General features: G+C 42.9%; 1 protein-coding gene and 1 long non-coding RNA gene across 15 annotated transcripts in view; one reads left to right on the top strand and one right to left on the bottom strand.

Annotated features, from left to right (window-relative positions):
- ZNF608 (zinc finger protein 608) overlaps positions 1 to 22,651 on the bottom strand; it is a 392,506-nt gene that overhangs the window by 80,232 nt on the left and 289,623 nt on the right. For 2 of the 14 annotated variants that reach the window (XM_037509438.2, XM_054694475.1), the window contains exons 1-2: positions 19,977 to 20,654; positions 17,818 to 18,917 (exon numbers count right to left, since the gene is read on the bottom strand). The exons of 10 other annotated variants lie outside the window; for them this stretch is intronic. In XM_037509438.2, coding sequence (XP_037365335.1) covers positions 17,818 to 18,723 — 906 coding nt within the window. In that variant the 5' untranslated portion in view covers positions 18,724 to 18,917; positions 19,977 to 20,654. Of the gene's footprint in view, positions 1 to 17,817; positions 18,918 to 19,976; positions 20,655 to 22,340; positions 22,644 to 22,651 lie in introns of those variants that run through there. 2 more of the 14 variants (XM_037509437.2, XM_037509439.2) reach the window with 2 other exon arrangements.
- On the top strand, positions 20,720 to 22,506 carry LOC129145641 (uncharacterized). Its single transcript, XR_008551489.1, has 3 exons — positions 20,720 to 21,015; positions 21,261 to 21,385; positions 21,498 to 22,506. It is a non-coding gene; the product is annotated as an uncharacterized LOC129145641 (long non-coding RNA).

Below are 22,651 nucleotides of genomic sequence, written 5' to 3'. Positions count from 1 at the left end.
TGCATAAGGTTTATCCTAATGGTTCAGCCTCACACTCAGTCTTCTCCAGCTACCTAGTCCCTAGGCGACCTCTTCAGTTCCACAACTTTAAAGCCCATCTACTTTAACTTACATCTCCAGCCTTACCTGCACATCCATGGGTACATCAAACATATGAAACTCTATTTCACCTGCCCCAAAGATTCTAGATGTTATCCTTAATTCTCATCCTCTCATGTCTCCATAGTCAAATCCTATCCTCATTTCATTTGACCTGTGGGTAATACTCACCCAGAAGTTTAACTTCTTTCTCCAGGACTAATGAAAAGCCCTGGAAGTGATTTTCCATATTCTTTCTTCCCCCCGCCCCCATATTCCTTCTTGACTAACAATTCTCTACACAACAGCCAAGAGCAAATTTTGATAAACAAACCATGTCACTCCCTTTGCTCAAAATTCTGTAAATATTTCTCATTCTATTGGGGTAAAAACTCTTGATCACGGCCTACAAGACCCTGAATGAACTGTCCTGGTCCAACTCCCAATACAAGCTGGACCATCACCTTTCCAGAACATTCCATGTGTGTTATATGGGTAAACTGAACAGCATGTGTAGTCAGTGAGGAGACTAGAAAGTACATCCAGAAAAAAAAAAGTGCACATATCCAATTACCCAGGAATCCAGACTTTGATTCCCACACATTAGGGGCAGTTGCCACATCTGTTCTTCCTCTCCCATCTCAACTTTATACTTGACCCATCTCCCTGCTCTTGTTGTTGGTGGAATGGAACAGCAAGAAAAACAAAAAGTTAGTCACGCCAAAGATTTAATTGGGCTTCCAAAACCACAGTTACATCATACCTTTCCTCAACCTCATCTCTTATACCCAGTTCCTACGGTCAAAGATCTTAAAGGTAAACAGAAGAAGGTCTTTACAACTAGACAAAACTAATTATCCACTGTGTCCCATGATGTGCTAGGATTTCCAAGGGAAAAATATACAATCATGTGCTCTGTCAGCCCTAAACATTTTTTGTCTGGTGAAGAAATGAGGAAAAGAAAATGAAATGAAAGGGCCTCCCTGATGGTGCAGGCGGTTGAGTACAGTGCTGTGAAGCTGTCCACAGCCTCTGCAGCACGGGTTCTATCCCCACCAGCCGTGGAGATACCCACATGGTGCAGCAGACCTCTCCTGTCTCACCCCCCTCAGCAGTGTATTTCTGTCAGTCTGCCTGTTCTGTTTCCCGCTGTCTCTAGTGAATCCTCTCACCCTCCCAAGCATCTGGCTTATACCCCGGGTTCTTGCATAAAAATGAATAAATCTTTTAAAAAAAGAAAAAGAAAAGAAAAACTAAAAGAAGAAGGGGTTAGATGAACTATGGGTAACAACCTGAACTGGAGTGTCGGGGTATGGGCTCTGCCCACCCACCTACCACCAATGTTTGGACATGGACAGACACATTCACAGCTGAGAACAAACAACTATGGTAAGCCAAGCCTGGGGTTAAAATCTGACCAATTGCCACTTGACAAGTTTTCTACCAATCAGAATGGCACTGACAGAAAACATCTGCATGAAGTTGGCCTGCCCTGCACCCCTCCTTCTGCCTAGATAAACAGGTTGTATTGGGAGTTGGAGAGATCGTTCAGGGCCTTATTGGCCATGATCAAGAATTTTCATCCCAAATAGAATGAGAAACATTTACACAATTCTGAGTAAAGGGAGTGACATGATTTGTTTCTCCCATGCCACCAATGATAATAGCCTCAATGATCTACACTTTTTTGGGAGATTCCCTAGAAGACTAAAAATGGATCTATAACTTTACCCTGCAATTCCACTCCTAGGAATCTACCCAAAGAACACAAAACCACTAAATCGAAAGGAAACCTGCACTCCCATGTTTTCAGCAGCACTATTTACAATAGCCAAGATATGGAAACAACCTAAATGTCCCAGGACAGATGACTGGATCAAGAAGATGTGGTATACATACACAACGGAATACTACTCAGAGATCAAAAAAGATAATCACAAGCCATTTGTGGCAACATGGATGGAACTGGAAGGGATTATCCTAAGTGAAACAAGCCAGAAGGAGAAAGATAAATACCAGATGGCGTCACTTATCACTTATATGTGGAATAGAGAGAAACCAAACAAAAGATCAGACAAAGACAAACTTTAAAACGTATGCCTGAATGTTGACCATAGGTCTGAAGCATCCAGGAGAGGACGAAGAGGGGTTGAAGGAGGGGACAGAAAAGGGGGGTGAGCACTGTGGCGAGCACTATGGGGGTGAGCACTATGGTGGAGGATTATGGGTGATTTGGTAGTGGGAAAATAATGGTGACCACACCTGAGGAAAATTCTTCACTGTGAAAAAAATGAACAAGGATGTAAAATAATGGTTGTTCAATGAAAGATACATTTAAAAAAAATAAAAATAAAAAAGGGCCTCCCCGGTGGCGCAGCAGCTGAGCGCTGGGTTGGGAAGCTGCCCGCAGCCTCTGCAGCACCGCTTCGATCCCCGGCTGCTCCAGGGCCACCGGAGGAGGGTCCCACATGGCGCGCAGACCTCTCCTGCCGCCCGCTGCTCCCCTCAGCAGTGTATTTCGTCAGTCTGCCTGCTCTGCTCTCCGCTCTGGTGAATTCTCTCACCCTCCCGCACTTCTGACTGTACCCCAGTGCTTATATAAATAAATATATCTTTAAATAAATAAATAAATAATTTTTAAAAAGATCTACACTTTCTCCTCAGAAAGCACCTCCCCTTGGCCTACATTACAGTTTTTTTCATAATCTGAAAATCACCATGCCAACACAGAGGCCTTAGGTTTATCTTTCCATAGGGGAAGACAAACAAGTTCATTCTTTGCGCCACTTTAAAATGCTGAGGGTTCACTCCAATACTAAAACAACATATATGAAAATAGAACACACATAGATTTAATTCATTTTTCTTCCTTTTCTGAATATTATGAGGTGTGCTTATCTATAAGTATTTGGGCATATTTCCATACCTAGGAAAGAAATATGTCCATGAGCTTGCCTTATAGATCACCAGGCCATGAACCCCAGTCATTCTACTTGAACGAAGCAGATCTTATTAATAACCCCATAGCTGAACCTTCTTCTGTGATACATAATTCTTCTCTCTACCCTTCCTTATAATTCCAAAGAACACAAAGTTCAACAGAGAGCCCTCTTAGCCTACCCATTTCAAAGCTAATTTACTGGCCTAAGATTTAGGTCAGCCATCACCCAAGTACAACAGAGGAGGGAGACCAGTTTCTGTCCTTCAAGCTCTCTCTGTAGAAGCAACCAGAAGAAGGAGGTCTTGAGCAGTTTTTAAAGCATCAGCTCAGATTACTGTACTCTTTCTGGCATGGCCATCAAATGCAGGATCTGTGAGAAATAAACAGATGCCTCCATGGCAGGCACCACCATCTAACTACCCCACTCTGTAAAGCTAACTCCCTCTTTGAGCTTCACATCTGCAGTTTCAAAAAAGCTGGCAGGCTGAGGCCTCGGAGTACACCACGGCCATGGGACACCCACCCAGGCCTGGGCAAAAAACTTTATTTCCCTAAGGCTTGAGGAGGTGACTGCCAGCACTCTTGAACCAAGAATAACAGGTGACAGGAAAGTGGGGTCTTCTTATTACACCAGAGAGGAAACCTATTTTGAGCCCAGGAGAGGCCACACACACGTACTAAGCAACACTTGAAACAGGACATATTAAACATTCAAACATGAAACACTTCTCTCCTTGATCTTATCTGTTCATGTCGACTGGCATAATAAATTCTTTCAGCTGTTCCTCAACTGTATATACCTGCGTGTCTGTGTATTTATAAATATATGATATAAGTAGATGCTCTACTTAGGGATGCATAGTTACTTTTCATTCTTTTTTTGTTGTTTAGATGTTTTCCCCACATCTCCCTCCCACCCCACATCCCCACCAAGGGTACTTTGAAATCTTTCCAGTTTTTACAATTAAACCTAACCATCTGGACTAAAATCTTCACATTCACTAAATTAGTCACAGATTTTGTGGGTAAGCTGAGAAAGTAAATGCTATGCTCAGTATTAGGATTTAAACCACATCTACCACAGCACAACTCTCTCTCTCTCCAATAATCTCTCCAATTATGCACGCACATTCAGGCTCAAATAACACAGAGGCAAGTATATCTCATTGCACAGACTCTCTGCACATTTAGTATTCCTCTTTAGGTACTACAGTGAGCTATAACAGAGCCAAAATGAAATTTTTCAAAACTCTTTCAGAATATAACTTATGGACGAAAGCTAAGACCGAAACTATTTTTTCATCCACCATTTAACCTCCACCTTATATTCACGTGCACTGCCAAGCTTCTCACCAAATTCAGAGGCAACCTGAAGTGATCTGTATCTATGTGTTGCACGCCAGTAAAAATGTGATTGGAACACACTGGGAATGCTCTACATTTTCCGAGTATGGAAGTCTTAGAACCTCTTCAGATTTCACTTAAGTATCAGAAAAGGCAAATTCAAGGTATTTAGGATTCAATATACTTAGCAGAAATCCAACAAGGGCAAATGATTGCAGGTTGTCATGCAATCGCTGGTAAATAGCTATGAGAGCTGTAGATATTACAGAACGTCCTTTAGTCTGAAACTGGACAGGATTATCTGCCGGCACTGACCCCACAGCTGTACCAAGTAAGTGGAAAGCACTGGTTTTCACAATGAAGTAATGTACATGAATTTATAGCAGGCTTATGGAATTTCGATGCTAGCCTTTCAAAGGGGACTTTACCTAAGCCTTTAATGTGAGCTAAGATAGAAAGCATTAGACTTTGGTGTAAGCAGGTTTATAAAAATCATTTTTCAGAGCATCTTAAAAAGGCTATCATTTTTTCTTTCACATTTCACATAAGTAACAAAGAGCATTCACTTACGTAGTATATAGAACAGGTTGGAGAGAAGGGACAAGACAGTCGGGAACATTTATTTAACACTTTGAGGTGTAGGAAGTTTAGCATCAACTCCCCATTCTTTTATATATGTGTGAACATGGACTAAATGCACTGAAAGGGATTAGATCTATTTAGATGATTTTTATAAACCCTCAGAAGCATTCACATTGTGTAGGCACAACTTGGTAGAAACCTTTCTTTCCAGAAGGGATTAAAAAAGAGAGACATGTCAAGCTCCTAAAGCCTCTAGGCTGTCAGAAATGTTAATATGAGCTGTGTTTTTTTAATCTTTGCACCTTTGGTTTGCTTTGCTAAGTAAACCTAGGCTAAGCACATATTAACATTCAAATAACACCCCCAAAAACCAAATTTCGGTATAGTTTTTACCTCTGGTTAAAAACACAGCTTTTAAAATTGTCCTTATACAAATGTAGTCTAGAGTTAGTGACTCTCAGAGTGCTAAATTCTGAGATTTAAAAATCTGAAGTTTTAAAAATTGTGTTAATGCTCACAGAAGTAATATTCAACTTCCTCCTTCGCTAATACATATAAAATATTAATAGAAAAGAATCCAAAATGAATCCAATAGCACATTAAAAAGACCCATTTAGATCAAAACCATTTAGATCAAAAGCTTAAATTTCTACACCCTTTTTGCTCCCTATAATCCTCATCTTGCTCACGACCCCCACAAAAGAAATCTGTAAAGTAAAACTATCAGTCATGACTTTAACTCAAGCCATTTCAAAACTCAAGCCATTTCAAAAGGATCAAGACACCCACATAACAATAACCAGACCTCAGTATGGAGAAAAACAAAACAAGGCCGTAATATGTCAAGTGAACTTAAAAGTTCAATTTACCAAATATGGATCAAGTTGCAAACAAATGTACAGCAGAAATGGGCTTTTTCAAGAGCAAACAGAATACAAAGACATTATGTAGAAACAATACTAGTAAGTGTCCTGAGTTCTCATTAAGGTGACAGTTTATGCACAAAAGAACAGCTTGAGATAAAGGGCTTCATTCCCAAGAAGACTAATGCAAAATAAAAACAGTGAATTGAGGAGCGTTCAGAATGATACGCCTAGAAAATACCACTTTACCAGTGATTTCCTTAAGCTTGTTTATTGAGAAAAGATTACAAGGACAACTACAAATGCAAAGGGAACAAATTGCTGGTCTTGTACTGTTAAATATAAGCTGCTTCTAAAAAATAAAGGGGGGGGGACACATTCTGAAATTCTGGCTGCCAGGCAACAGTTCTTCCCCACCCCCAACTCCCCCCCAACTGCTATACTATATGTCACTGCCACTGCTGGAGAGTTCCTCTCTATTCAGTGGCAGGGCCACTAACTAATGAAATTGTGAGGCGCTTCTGCATATGGCCCTAAGCGGTGGAGATAATGCATTGCCTGTGGCTGTCTTAACAAAGGCTCTCCACCAACCACCACCTTTTTCCCACGCACACCTTCTTTCTATTTTTACTCACCACCACCACCACCACCACCACCACCACCACACCACCACCACCACCACCACCACCACCACCACCACGGCCGGCCCCCAAACATTCCTGAACCAAGGGAAAAATTCAGCCATAGCCAATATACCACCGCTCTCAGCTAGAAAATCCTTCCATTTTTAGCTTCCTGACCAGATAGCAAAGAAATGACAACCTGCCTCCAGTTTAATCCCCTCTCTTCTTACAGTGTAAGAAAGTACACTAGGTTGGGTAGTTCTCACCATGAAACAATTCATTATTCTTTTGCCTTGCTTGTGGAAAAGGGAGTCAAAACAGCTGAGCATGGTCACAAAATATATAAACATGGAGCATTCAATTGCTATACCTTACAGCCTTATTCCTTCACCTCCTGGTCCATAAGATTTGGTGAGCGAATAAATCTTAATCTGTAAACAAATGGTTTGGTCTACAATCAAACCATTCATTCATTCTCTCCTTTTTTTCAAACTGCTTGGCGGCTACCCAACCTAGAGACTTCTAGGTTCTTCCATTATTTAGTGCTCCCAATGGTTAAAAGGCAATAAGCTCATTTAGAGTTTATAAAACTATGCACCATCAACAAAAGCATGTAATGCTTCCAAGATGCACAGCGGCTTCGACAAGCACAATGGGGAGCTGTGTGTAGTCTCCCCCAAAACAAAAATGTCCAGTCCCAATTAAGCGCCCTAGGGGCCTTCAAAGCAGTTATGCTAAGTTGCAAATACAGCAAGACCCACTTGAACTCCAACTGTCTTGTGTGCTTTTCCTCCCAAGGTAGGGAAAAAGCCTGGCCAACTGACCTCATTAAAGGGTAATTAGTGAACCCCGGGACTTGAGGGGCTGACACAATCGTGCCTATTGTGAGCATTTCACCATGGGGTCACTATTTTCTTTTCTTCCTCTTTTTTTTTTTTTAAAAAACCCAGGAGGTCCCTACAACCTGAAAGGCTCACATTTAAAATTTTTAAGGATTTCAATCTGGCTATTTTTTTCAACTACAAGTCACAGAGTAGAGAAGAAAGGAATCAGCACAAAAAGCACTTCTTTTGTGGAAATTTGGCATAGTTAAAAGTTTTTAAGTAAAATACTTTAAACAATTTATATTGTATATATAACATCTCAAGTTTTGGCTTAAACCTGGGGAAACAAAATGCTCCGTCTCCTGGTTACAGAGACTGAAGGTAATACATTTAAAAAAGGACACTATAAATCAATCAATATAGGGCTTTCGTGATTATATGTGACAACGATATTGAGAAAAAAAACAACCGACACATCCATTTACCTGTGACGGTGTTATTTAGAAACTAATACAAGGTAACGTGATCAACATAACCACTTTACCATCAATAAAAAATTTCACACCTCTTTAAAGCCCATTATTACCATTGATATCAATCTGCCAAGATGCTGAGGATTGAACTCTTATATAAAAGGCGCCACTAAATTTGGCTGTTTACATTCTTTCAAAGCACCATCTTTTTGCAAAGCCTAATCCAGAACCCGGTACCAAATGGTACCAAATGTCTAGGACATGAAAAAAGTGGACTTTGAGGCAAGTAATAAATGAAGTTTATTTAACCTGACTTCCTTGGCCACCAAGATTTACACAGTTCTAACATTTACATATAATCAGGTGAATCAATGTCTTTGTTTCAAAAAAGAAAAATCACTGAGCAGTCGGAAATAAGAGTTGGTGCAGTGATTGATGACTCTCAAAGTAGGATCACCCCAAAACCCAAAGTCCAGCATTCACCCAGTAATAGGTTATAGAGAGAGGAAAGTGTAAACCAAAGACACAAAAAGCCACAGACTACCACCACAGCTGCCTGAAAGTTCCAACAGCTTCCAGGAGGCATAAGCAGGGAGCGTGTGCTCAGGAACCTGCTAATACTTAGTGCCCACACCACCGTAGTTAATGAACCCTTTCTATTTGGTAGGCCAACTACTCACCCAATTCATTTACAGGTCTAGAACAGCAAATGGACGAATTTTAAAGTGTGACACGTCTTTTGTGTTTTGGGCAAATATACTTAAGACATATTTAGAAGTAAATTTGCGCTTTATTAAAACAGCACAGGGAACCCTCCATTCAACTTGGGCAAACATGCTAGTTTTGTTTATTTTACAAATATGACAAAACTCACTCGGTCACTTCAACGCACGCACTGCATCTGGCGAAAACTTGAAAAGACAGAGACTTATTAGGAGATGGGGGACCCCACCAGAGGTGGTGCCTACAGAAAAAAAAAAAATGCCCACTGGAGGAGACCTTGAGGAGAGAAAAGGCAAATCCTGGAAGTCACTCCACAGTTGGAAACTCTTCCTCTTAAAGTAAATCCAAGGGCTCAAAAAATAAATATTCAAGAGCATTAATTTGTTTCTAGATGTGTGCGTGCAAGTAAAACAGCAGTCATAATGTGGAAATTTCAGTCACATTTTGCAACTAATTGGAAGCAGATTAGAATTCCGCCTCAGGGGAACGTTGTCAAACTAGAAGCTGGAGCAAATGAAGAAAGAGGTGAAGGCGTCGTGAAGAGCTGACAGATTTACAGCGCTCGGGGCTATAAACGGGTCCGGGCCGGGAGGAGGGCGTGTCCCCGGCTGCGCGCCCCCGCTGTACCCCCCCAATCCCCCCCGTGGGGAGCGCGCAGCCCGGGAGGCAGCGCGGGCGGCCACGCCCCCCCCCCAAGGCCCAGAGTCCCCCATCTGCTCCCGCCACAATCAACAGGCCTCCCCCACAAACCACTGGTGGTGATAAGATATAAAACCTGCAGACTGATAAGCGGGGGCCCCCCCCCCCGCCAAAGTCAGAGGAAGAGAAGGTTTCTTTATTTTCGAAGGGTGGGGGGGGAGGGAGAGAAAAAAAGCAGATTGTGGAGGATAATACAGCAATGGAGTAATGGAAACAGCTGCTCGCTTTCTACTTCAGTGTCTGGCATCTGCTGCGGCATCATGGGAAAGGGTGGTGAAGGATTTGGGCAAGGAATGTAAATGTAGACAATTGGCCAAATGGAGTTTGATGCGGAAAAGCTCAATTGCTCTGTTTTAAGACCATGCTGTTCCCTTTGGGGAGCAGCAGCAAACAATATTACTTAACTCAGATTCCACCTTCAAAGCAGTTTAAAGGTTGGGGAATGTGAATCGCTTTTCAATCAGTTACTTAAGACGTGAAACAACACGAGCGGATACAGTTCTGTGGTAGAAGCAGCCTCCAGAGTGTTCCTTCAGCCCGTCTTCCTCAGCTCTTCACCGGAAAGTTTCATGGAAGTGCTTGTCTTTGTATTTCCCTTACTTTGGGAAAAAAAAAAAAATTTTTTTTTTTTTTTTTTTTTTAATCACCACTGCTTACTTCTGAACTGGCTCAAGGGGCAATTTCTATTTGTTGTGCCTATTTTCCCCTTGGCTGCAAAGATTCAGTTCTAATTTCATTTCCATCACAAAAGAATTGGCAAGGAACTCAAAAGCAGAAACACATAACTAAAGTGCTGCTGTGCTAGTCATAAGCCTATAATAAAGCGCAGATTTGATAGCATTATCCATGTACTGTGGTGAACCACACACAAATAAACAGTTCTCCATGAAGAATGAAAACCCAAGGCTTCAGCCCTTCCAATTCAAACATTATTGTTGCTTTTAACATGAGCCATCCATAAAATAGGCCAAGGAGGTGACAGGAAATCCAAAAGTAATCTGGTCTGGCTATGCACACTTTGCAAAAAAAAAAAAAAAAGTTGGGAGATGCTTTCCAACTCATCCTGATGATGTTCAGAGTGAAGAACGGGCAAAGACTATGAAACCTAGGCATGCAAACAAATGGGACTTTTCATGCCAAGTGAATTCAAACACGTGGTGGGGTGGAGCAACCAAAAACACAGCCCTCCAGGAAGGGGAAAGCTTGCTAACCTAACTAGGAACAATTTAAGATTAGGACCCTGAAGACTCTGTGACTAATTGGAAAGACAAAAAGGTGTGTCTAAAACAGCCCCAGAGCCAGATGGGCTTTCCTAAGAAACCAAACCAGGAGTTTTCTTTAATCAAAAGAACCAAGAGTAACTTCTAGGAGTTTATGAAAGTGTGACCAATTGAAACTTTGTCGTCTGTTGCTAATTGAAGCATATAAAAGAGTCCATTTCTTAAAACATACTACAAACACTTTTTTTTTTTTTTTAATTCACTGCCACATGACAAAAACCAGAATCAAGCTGACTGGTAGAAGATCAGTGCAACCAAAGACCAAGCTATTATTTCAAACTGTCAGGGGAAGGCAGTAAAATTGCTACCAGGTCTCCTTAAGTTACCCTTCAATAAAAAGAAGCCATCAGGGAAATAAGAGGAAAAGAAAACACATCAAAACCTTAAAAGTCCCTTTAAGTAAAATTATACGTCTGTGGCACCATGCCATCTGCTCTCTGGTTAACATAATAAGCCAATTCCACAACCTAAATATCTGCTTTCTAAAATCATTATGTACAACACAAAATATAATCAATATATTTTTAAACTGGGAAGGCTGCATTCACATAGCATTATTGAATCTGCCTAAATGTCCCTGTAGGCAGATTTTTTTCTTAAGGTGCTAGTTGACAATGAGATTCCCAGGAGGCAGAAAGCTCAATGGTTGAGCTAGAAGAGTCCGGATGAATAACAAGGAGGTGGGGATGAAAAAGGGAGGCGCTTTGAAAAGTCAGCAGTCGTATTTATTCATCACTTCAAACCCATTTGTTCTAACTGAAACACCCTGGCCTTTGAGTTCTCTATTACAGGGAAAATATATCCTTTTAAATTTTCATTTAATTTCACATGGGGGGGGGGCGGGGAGAGCCTCCTGAACACATGAGATGCAGGTGGTTCAAGGCCCACTGACCTATGAAAACAGACGAAGTATTTGCTTTGTGATCACTTAAATTCTTCAGGCAAACCCCATAATCTCATTTAACACATTCCCAAAGGTATTTCTGACCAAAACTTAGCAGCTATGCAGAATTCAGCTTCAGGAGTAAAGTGCCAATCTCACCCTCCTGAATATCCCTTAAGCTTCCAAAATAACATTACAAACAGCCCAACTGCTGGTCAATCTACTATGAATGGTTTAACAACCTTTCATTGAGTTGCAAAGACTTTTGTTCCAATTGCCAAAACCTTTGGCTTAAAATTAAAAAGAACTTGCAACAGAGAGCAAGTAGTCACCAGTGCAACTTCAGCGGGGAGAGAAAATTGGACACAGAGGGGCCCATTTACTCCGCAGCAGAGTGGAACATAAAACCAACGGTGACACTTTCTTTGACGAATACAGCCCATACGAACAAAACTCCCAACCCACAGTTATACATGCAGTCACAGCATTCATGGACACACACGGATGAAATACTGCTTCCAGAGCATCAGCCGGATCCCTCCGAATCTAAAACAATGACCTAGGTCAGCCCTGTGGCAGAGATTTCACCTGTTGTCTCTCTGTGACCTGAAAGGCACAGCCCGAGAGGGTGGTGTGACTTCCTCACAACAATCCTAGTGAAGAAGGGTTATTGCCACTATGTGGCTGCTAGGAAGGACAGCCTGGTATTTCACTCCTTCTGGCTTCCAGATTAGACAAGGAAGCTATACACGCAACTCAGAAATAAACTGTTTAGTATTCAAGCAAAACCCTTGATGTTCAGATCACTGGCAAGTTCAGAGTGCTGGCAATCAAAACTATGTTGTGCTACAGTAATTACTATGAAAAACTTCCAGTGCTTAATATTAAAGAATAGAATAACATGATCCTTCCACCTCTTCTACACCTCTAGAGTGTGTTCAACATGGCAATTATCTTCGTTCAAGAAGCAGAGAGTTTAAACTGCATTGAAACGCAATTATACCCATGACTTTTTAAACATACACTTCAAAAGGCAGGTTTCATCACATTCAAATCACTGAGCGAGATCTTTTCCCCAACTTATAAAAAAATAGATTTCATCCCTCTCCCAGGAGACATCTTTGAGGACAAAAATGATTTTGTTTTAGCTTTTGGGCCCACTTTTTCGCTTGATTCAAGCAGAGTGGCGACTGAGAGATGACGGAAGACAAAGAGATATCCCATCTGATAAAAGCAGGGTGCCCGCCCAGCTCTCCCAAAGGTCATTACCACGCAGCCTAGAACTGCCACCATTTCCACAAGCCAGATCACACACTTGTTAACAAAAAACACATTACTTTGCTACTTTGGAGAATGCAAAGGAGCCAGGAGTAGTAGATTTATGATTTAAGTGCTTGTGGCTAAAATAGCTTTCCAATTATCAAGGGCCTCTTAGGAAGAGCAAGAATGCATTATGTGTTAATGACCACAACCAGGGGTCCCTTCCCAACTCTTTTGTCAGAACCCGAGCAGATCCTCCCCGCAGCTTCACCATTAACATGTCTGTTTCCTGTCAGCCCACTCAGAGATAATGTCATTTATCTCAGGGAGGCACAAGCCTAGTCATTAGCTTCCATAAAAGACCTCAAACAAAGGCGGGATAATGTTTTACCCAGAACTCTAAGAACCAGAACCAGGAATCTCAGCGCTTAAAAGTCAAGGCCTCTGAAGTTGTCCTTCAAAGAATATTTGCATCCGTTATTCCCGATCCTCAGCTACAGCTCTGAACAAGAGCAATGTCTCTGTCTAGTAACCACCAGTCTGCCGCGCTATCACATACAATTAGATTACCCGATAAACGCGGAGCAGAGTTAGCCTGTGAGAGAGCCTTTGCCCACCCACCCCCCCCCTCGCCTCCAGGGGGAAAATTGACAGAATAATTCAGGTACTGACTAAATAGTTAGATCTTTGAAGAACTGACCCCTCATTGTGATTGCCTGCAGGAACTGAATAACCATTATAAAGTGCTCAATGGCTGGGCTTCTGGAAATCTTTTAAATAAAAGTGGAACTGGTTAAAATAAATGTCGGAACATGTGTTTTCACAGTGTTGCTCATATTACTACAATTTCGAGTTTCTATGAAGTACCAGGTGAACTTTTTTTAAATTAGAAAAAACACACACAGACACAGTCAAAATTGGACAAATCTCAGCCATTCAATCCTTGTTTTTCATGCTGGAAACGAAGAACAGATGGTACTTTCCATGTTGTTTGAATCTGGTTATTGAACACCTCTGTGGTTAGGGAGACTTCTGCTTAGCACGTTCAGCATACATTTCATTTATGAACTATAAAATGCTGCTTAGGAAAAATAAGTCTTTATAACACTCTAATTAAAACCATCTTGCAGCCAGGTAATTTCACTTGAAAAGCATTCTTAACCTCATGACATTTGGACAATCAATCCCTTCCCCTCCCCACCTTTTTTTTTTTTTACAGACTATTTGCAAAGTTATTAAAAGTTGCTAAACATTATTTATCTCCTTTACACAATCTTAATCAGTTGTACTTTTTTTTTTTTAATCTCTCTAGCAAATCCAGATTTCAAACACTAGTCTCAGAACTCAGGGATATGCCTGTTCACACAAATACTCCAAGTTTTATGGGTTCTCACAGAAAACTTCCTTGAGTAAAGGGCACCCTCTACATCACCCCCCCCCAAAAAAAAAAAAGCCCTGTTACCCTCAGAGGAAGCCTACAGAAAACTAAGGCGCTGGATCAATGCTGATTGGGAACCACCCTTAGTTACCAACGTTTTTAACTGCTAAAGCCCTTATGCAGCTTTCAAAACAGTTTGCTGTCCAACAACAATGGACTTTGTCCTTTAATTATAGCAAGTGACCTTTCTGTCTTTTTTTACTTCGCAGTAGCTAAACTGCACTGTCTAAGCAGAATTTGTAGGGGGCACTGTATTTGACGGGAGTGGGGAGGCATATCGTCCACAAAACTCATTAACCAAAATATGTTCTTAAATTGCTCACACTCACTTTGAAAATGTGCCAGAATTCCCTAGTGAGGTGTAAAAAGGCTTCTACAAAAGAATAAAATAAAATGAATGACATCCTTTATAGAGAGGTCCACTTGCAGATACCACCTTTGGGCTGCTGAGGACCAGCTTAATGAAAGCAGTATGATATTAGAGAAATAACTCTTTTCTGAGCATGTACTGAATAGTCAGAAGTCTAAGACACAACTCTAAGATCTCCTATGCCTTTCATATTTATGTGAATATCAGCGGTTTTTAAGACCTTTTCTGTGCATTTCTGACTTTTCCAACCTTCAAGTCAACCCATGTACCCTATTTATTTAGCCCACCCAAATGCCTGTGTCTGATAAGGCAAAACTCTAAGGCACTAAGGAAGATACAAGCAGAGCCTCAATACAGGCTATTATGCTTCAAAAGAAAGGCGGGGGAAGGTAGGGAAGCAGGTTTTAACAACCAAAAGCCAAGCCGTCAAATCTACTTATTCAGACATGTCATTGGTGGCTTAACCACAAAATGGGCTATGGAAATACAGCTCAAACATCTTAGAATTATGGCATGTTTTGATTTTGTTCACGTATTAAGGGAGTGGCGACTTTTACAACATACTTGTGGTTTCCACATAAAGGAGTAGAACACTCATTGATTTAATTAGGTTTCATAAGGTCCAATTTATCATGTTTTACATGACTTTGTGTAGTGAAGAAACAGAATAAACAGCCCAAAAATAGACATTTAAGCATGCTGTGAAAATTAACCGGTGACAGCAAGTCTTATGAATCTCCTGTGAACCTTCCAACCAGGGGGAAAAAAATAAAAAGCAGACACACATACACCCCCCTCGGTTTTCACATGTTGCCCCCTCAGGAGCTACATCTGATTGCTGGAAATTAATCGTTTACACTTTTGGGGGCACTCACTGTTCACTAGTCCAAATAACAAGGCAAGGATGAAATGAAAACATTGCACAAAACAGCAAAAAAAAAACCTTCCTCAAAGATGCCGCGGTGTTGAAATATTGGGTCAGGTGAAGCCTTGTCCTATTAAACCTTTACGTCCTGAATGGGTATCCTTCTTTATCATAAAGGCAGCATTTCCTAAATTGCAGTTTGATTTTTACACCCCCGCGAGTTTTAATGGAATTAAGAGTAACTTCCCCGGGTGGCATCTGTGCAAGGGAACGCCATCTCTGTGTGCCAAGGACGAAAGCACTCTTAAGAGAAGTCCTTCTGGGGTGGGGTGGGGGTGGAGGTGGAGAAGAAAGCCTGAAGGAGCAGCGTTCCAGATCCTGAGCCAACACCCCTGCTTGTCAGAGAATGGCCAGCGCTGCAGGATGCGAGCCCCCGGAGCCTACCCAGAAGGATGCCAGCACCGGTCGATCTGGCTGGCATTGGGAGTGAATCCAAATGCACTGAGCTTCCTCCCCTCCTCCACCCCAGACCCCTCAGGACTTGTTTGCTCTTCATTTATAGAATTTCATATGATCACGTTTCTACTGCTTTGACTGAAGATGAGGTACATGTCTATGAATCACTGAATTCTTCCCTTCTTCCTCCAGTCCCCTCTGTGACTGGGAAGTGAAAAGAACACAAAAACTGGAGAACCGACACCACGCTCTAATCTCAGTTGCCATGACAGCAGCCTTTGAGATACAGAAATGTTCCGATTGCCAGCTAAACAAAATTGTTGAATGTGAACATTTGGCTGGAAGATTAAAAGGCTAAGGGGAATGCAAAAGGGCAGTACCTCCCACATTCCAGGCAGCAGTGAATCCAATCAAATGGCTCTGACTCCTTAACCACAGCCATTGTGAGCACTGGATTAGGGCAATTCATCTAGATAGTTAGAGCAGATTAGAACTGCAATTTGAAGACTATTGGCAACAAAAGTAAATGCCCTACTGTACTCAGTAATGAGAAGATTTCAGAACGCCTTTTAGCAGAAATGATGTGAAACTACACATTTAAACATAATCGAAACCTGGGATTTTTAAAAACTCACTGCAACTCATCCGTGTGAAATGCTGTCTGACCAGGGGGAAATGAATCAAAAGCGTTCAGAGGCTTTTTTGCGACTCTGGCATGATCAACCCCTTCATGTACCTTCACCAACCTCTAAAATCATAAAATAAAACTTCATCCCTGTACTCCACCTTAACACTTGAACACACGAAAACAAAAAAGCAGATGTTTTTAAGAGAGAGCAGCGAATAACCGTGCACAAAAATAATCACCCGAAGATATCTCACAATACTGAGTTCAAGTTAGAAATCGCAACAATCACATGATTTCATTAGTATATTACCAAATAACCATGCCACGAACCACATGAAAGGAATTTTGCTTCTGCAGGGCACACCCTGTAAAATTAACCTAAGGAATCACTGGAGAGAAACATCACTCACACTCCCAGCTCGCTGGCAACCTGCGCGGTGGGACAGAGCACCTTTCGCTCCTAGGACCTGACCCGGTGCACAGCGAACCGCCCGACCAGGGAGTCACAGGCCTCCAGCACCAAGCCACAAGCACAACGCTGGGGGCAGTTTTTCAAAGGCAGTGCTTAACTAGACTGCAGATAATGCCCAAGATGGAAGGATCCAAATGACCTAGATCAGCCGTCCCATTGCTCAAAGCCAACCCAGAATGCCGGTATCACCTCTTGGCTGCGTTTTCACAGGTCAGGCACGCCAATTCACCAAGCCTGAGTCACTTTTCTTACCAACCTCTCAGCTCCGTCCTCGAGCTAGAAATGCAAGCGATAACCCTCTTAAATTTCCAGCTAAGAGCTGGACCAGGGAACAAGAGTAGAGTCAGGGCAGTCACCCACGCCCTTCTCGGCTTTCTGTACATTCACAAAGCCAACGACCCAGGGGCATCGGGTGGGGGGTGAATTCAGGACCAGTCACGGGAACCCGTTCAAGGAGGGGACCGTTTGCCAGAACTATTTTGGAGAAAGTAACAATGAACACGTAAATGGCTTGAGGGTGGAGAGTGTAAATTAGAATCCTCGACACACCTCTCCCGGGAGGGCACGTGAACCCAGCGCCTAAGGACACATTACCAGAAATACCAGGATGTGCAAATTAAAACAGAAGACACTTTTCCTTAGGGGAGAAACCAGGACAAGAGTCAAGTGGGTGCGTGAACGGCTTTTCTATTAAAAGCACACCCGCCCGGGGCTGACTGGCCAGGGGCCCCGGCGGAGCAAAAGTGCTTAGGACACTCAGGCCCTCCCGCCTGGGGTCCCAGACGCGAGCACCGCAAGCAGCAGCAGCAGCAGCAGCAGCAAGAGCTAAACACTGCGCCCAAGTCAGCAAGCCCACACCAGGCATCACGTAAAGGCTGCAGATAACAGCAATCTCACAAAGACCCAGAAAGCACGTTAGAGGGGAAGGCACACAGAGGCACACCCCCCCGCACCCACACAGAGAGATGCACACAGGGAGGAAAGTGGGAGATCTAGGAAGGCGACTTGATCCTACCTTCTCCGTTTTCAGTTTCTTGATTCGCCTGTGGCTCTCCTCCTCCTCCTCTTCCTTCTTTACCAACATAGAGTTTCCCATGAGCCCTGAATCCGGGGCACTTTTGCTAACTTCCCCTGCAGCCGCCACGCTGCCACTCCCAGCGCCCCCACAGTGGAAGGGGCTGGCGCCACCTCCATTGCTCTTGGCCCCAAAGCCATAGAGGTGCCCCCCGGGAGGGGCCTGGCCGCCACTGCCATTCTGGTGGCCCTGAAGCAGGTCGTGCTTGTCCTTCCTGGATTTCCCCGCATCCTTATCCCGCTTGGCGCCGCGGCTGCTCTGGCTTTTACCTGGCTTCTCCTCCTTGCTTTTCCCACAGGAGGCCGCCCCCGCGGCGGCGGCGGCGGTGCTGGTGCCGGTACTGTTGCTGTTTGGGTTCCCGCCGCCGCCGCTGCTCACACTTTGACCCAGCGCTGAATTCATGCCAGTTGCCTCTCCAGGGCGCCCTTGGACTTCCTGCCTCTTGCCAGTGCTGCTGATCTCGGGAATCCCATACAAGGCAGCCGAAGGCAGAGATTTATTAGCATCCTTAGAAGTTTTACTCCTTTTCACTTTTGATTTGCTGGTCTCTTTGTGTGAATTCCCCTGGGGAGCAGAGGGCTGAACAGAAGCAAATTTTAGGCCATCAGCTAAGGCTGCGGTAGCACCGGCCCCACTGGAGGCCAGACCTCCACAATCCTTAGAGTTGCTGCTGCTAGTGGTGTTGGTGGAATTATTCATCTCAAATTTCTGTCTGTCCTTCTCCAAATCAGCGTCCAAATCAATTATTAAATTTCCAACCCCGATTTCCCAATCATCGCCACTGTCATAAGTATCAACCGTATTTGGATCCACACCTTTTCCTGCCGTAGAAATGTTCACTGACATCCTGAAGATGAGCTCTCTAGAATAAAAATCCGATGAACTTTCCTTTGGAGATGAGGGGACATTCGTTTAGCTCCGCTGGGCTTTCTCTTAAAAAAAAAAAAAAAAAAAAAAAATCTTGTAATCTTCCTCTTCTTTTTCCTGCCCCAGGAATGTGTCCAGGGATTTTACACCCTTCAGTCCAGGTCCACCTTTTCCTGTGAAGGGGGGAAAAGTCGAATATTTCTTGTCTGGGTGTTACCAGAATAAAAAACGATTATTACTGGGGAGTCAGTAAGGGGTACAGGGAAGGATGGAGAGTAAGGTGGCTCATGTATTGTCTCCACAGTCCAATATCAGTTTTAAAGGAAAATAACCAACCCCCCAAAACATACCTACAACAGTAAGCATCTTACAGTAGCTAAAAAAGAAAATCCCTTTATCAACAATACAAGGATAATCACTTTTTTAAAGGCATTAAAATATCTTAAGGATCTGAGTCAAGTCCAGAAAGGTTAAAAAAAAAAAGAGAGAGAGAGAGAGAGAGTTTAGGATTTTTTCTAGTCTATACATGTAGATACTATATCAACCCCAGAAAACACAGCCTGCACACTCAGACAAGAGGGAGACACACGGCTTTCAACATCCCTAAACATTTCCTAGATCTTGCAATTTAAAAGACCAGACTCTGGAAGTTGTCTGAAGCTAGTTTCAGAAAGATGCTGCTAAATTTTCCTTATTTCTAATTTTACGAACTTCTTTTTACAAATTGTCTGGGCGATCTGGTTTTTGTTCCCAGTAAGGAACAGGGGAAAAAAAAAAAAACAAAAACACAAAAACCACCACCAATAACATCCCCCCCATACATTGAACCCCCCCCCCACATCCTCTCTTTCTGAACAGTTTGTACAGTTGCTTTAAATATACACACACATGTCTTTAAGAGCATTTCTCTACAGAAAAGACAGTGTTAAATAAAAGGTTAAATAGCTGCCTTTGGAAAAAAAAAATTACACCTAAACAATTCTACCGTATCCCTAGGTCACAGACTTGCTCAATCTGTTAAATATGGTGCTACTGACTGTACGGGAAACTGATTAAGACATACACTTTAAGTGATCTGCGCCAAGGTGGCCTCAATGACCGCAAATGAGTGTGTGTTTGACAAAGATCAGTTAAAACGGTTTTTAAAGGGATCAGCCCCTTTTTAACAGTTGATTGTCAAGAAAAATAAATAAATATACATACACACACACACACACACAGACATTGCTTACCTTTAATCCTTTATCATTTTTTAATTAGGCCAGCAAATCAAAATGCCTTTCCCACTCCACTCGGCAAACAAGCCTGTGCCTCATTTTACTTAAACACCAAATGATCAAGAAGGAAGAAACCAAATAACACATCTCAGCCAGAATAATCACTCGATAACATTATTCTACTCCCCACCCCCCTTTTGGCAAACGGATCAGGAGTCCTTTTTCCTTAAAAAAAAAAAAAAAATGTGTCACTGTACAGCTGGAAGATAATGTTTCACATTCACAACAGAAGTACCAAAGGTTTTTTTTTCCTCTTAACAAGCATCGAGAATAATAGGGTTTTTTTTTTTTAAAAAAAAAAAAAAAAAGAGTTTAGAGAAAAAAGTTTTCCCAACTTCTCATTCCGCCTTCAGTTCCAGACTTGAGAGTCACCGTGAGCAGTAAGTAATGATCCCATGTAGCAAACCTACAGGCGCCCGCTAGTAACAAGACAGAATGTGCTAACATCGGGATAAATTAGTGAAAGGGAAGAAAGAATAAGAAGAAAGGACTGAAAATCTGGGCTGGATTCCGCCTGTTAGTCGGGAAGTGGCATTTTTCCGCCCGTCCTGACAGATTTGATTTCTTGAACTAACTTGAGAGGAAAGGCGGGGGGAGGCACAGGGTGGGGAGAGGAGCCGAGCTCGCGGGGAGAAAGGAAGGTGCGCGGGGGAGGGGCGCAGGGGCTGGGGGCGCGGGGCCGCCGCTCCTAACAGCTCTCGCTCGGGCGGGGAGAATAACGGCGTTTAAACTGGGTTCAGTCTTCCAAACCTCGAGGATGTGATGTTTTCCTGTTGGTTTTTATTTATTTATTTCTTTTTTTTTTAAGAAAAAGGATTCGACTTCCTAGTCTGGTCCCCGAGGGGGAAAAATCCGCTGTCGCTCAAGCCAATCAGTCATGTGGTAATTCGATAATTAGAGGCAAAAAAAAAAAAAATCTTTTTTTTTTTTTTTTCCCCTAAAGGCGACCTTTTTCCAGGACAGTTTTCCCCATGTATAGGCGCAGCAGCAAACGGTGCGTCTCCCTTTTATTTATTTTTTCTCGCCTCCTCTCCGGCCCACCCCCCTCCTGTGTTTAGTCAGATGGCCCCGGAGCTTGGCTTAGTATTTTTAATTAGCTGGCGTTTGGAAGCTAAAAGCAGTAATGAATTGTTGATGGATTGGAAGTGGAGAGTCGCTTTGCTGGAAATGTCGGGGCTGGGAGGGGGGAAGGGCGAGTTAGCAACAACCAACCATCTAAAAGGAGCGATTTTGTTACAGTGCAAGCCTTTCACATCACGTGAGGATCAAGGGCTCAATTGGTTGTCGTGAGAACAAAAATGGTGACAAGCGTATCAAGAAAATACTGATCTGGTCTTTAAAAAAAAAAAAAAAAAAAGCTGAAGGTCTCTCCCCTCCCCCTGCACACACTCCCTCCGCCCGCGCCCCCGGCTCACCCCCCACCCCACCCGGCGGGGGGCGCAGCCACAAGTTATGAATGTGAAACATTTCTCGCAGATCTAGGATCTCGGAAGTTCGCAAGGAGTGAAATGTAATGAGCACAAGAGCAAAGCAGATGTTTTAAAGAAACACCTTATAAACCTTTCCTCAACTTATCTCCAATTTGTCGGCTTTCCCAAGGGGCCAGGGACGGGGGCACCTTGGGGACGAGGAGGGCACCTCCGCTGCTTGGGTTTTAGGGACCCCCCTCATGTCTTAAACAAAGAAAAACATTTTGTTAGTTCCCAAGCCAGGTCCTGTAATAAACACACCATTGTTACTATTTGTGGGTTTGTTTGGGTTGGGTGGGGCTTCCCCCCCACACACACCCCTTCTCTTAATGGTGTTTTTGCTGCTTGCTTTTTTCAGGAGGTGGAAAAGGGTCATTATAACCATTACATGTAATGGGTGACTATCCCCCTGTTCAGTATTAAATTGGTGGGCGCTAGCATGTGACAAGAGCCAGGAATCGGCTTGCTCTGCTCTTGCCCCATTTTCCTGGCTCGGTTTGGAAAAGGGTCTTGCCCATCTAGGATAGGAAAGGGAGGAAGTGAGGTGAGTAGAGCATGGAACAGATCAGGATATGTAACTGTGTCACTTTTATTCTCCTTGGGTTAGAGCCCAAAAGGTAATTTATTCTAAGTTACCCCGAGTGCCCAGTCAAGCTTAATTTGTGTGAAGAAGTTACAAATGCTTCACCCTCCACTGAATAAAATTCACCCTTCTTGGGTTGTTGTTCTCAATGCAAAAGCCAAACCCTGTAGAACTAGTTCCTCATTTCAATGCATAAAAGTCGCACATTCCCCTGCATGAAGTCCCCGCTAAGTGCTATATAGAGACACACCACGCAACCGTACTTACGGTCTGTATTGGATCGAGTTGACCTTTTCCTTCTAACTGCATTGAATGTGTTTGGTTGCAGCCGCTTTATTTTGGAAATTACAGTCTCTTCAACCAATTTATTATTAAAGAAGATGGACCATCAAATGTCACAGACCGTCCTGTGTATTTTTTATAAAAGCAAAAATTAAAATAAAAAAAAAAACAACAAACAAAAATCCCCCTGGTGCACACACACAACAAGCTTGTTCTGCAACACTGAAATCAGGACTGAAACACAACACACACACAGGGGGAGTGGAGCAAAAGGAGCTCTCAGCCTCTATACCTGA

The sequence above is a fragment of the Talpa occidentalis genome, unplaced genomic scaffold (genome assembly GCF_014898055.3).
Source record: "Talpa occidentalis isolate TD23 unplaced genomic scaffold, MPIMG_talOcc4v2.1 talOcc4.13, whole genome shotgun sequence".
Lineage (NCBI taxonomy): Eukaryota > Metazoa > Chordata > Mammalia > Eulipotyphla > Talpidae > Talpa > Talpa occidentalis.
This window is presented reverse-complemented; position numbering and strand designations above follow the sequence as displayed.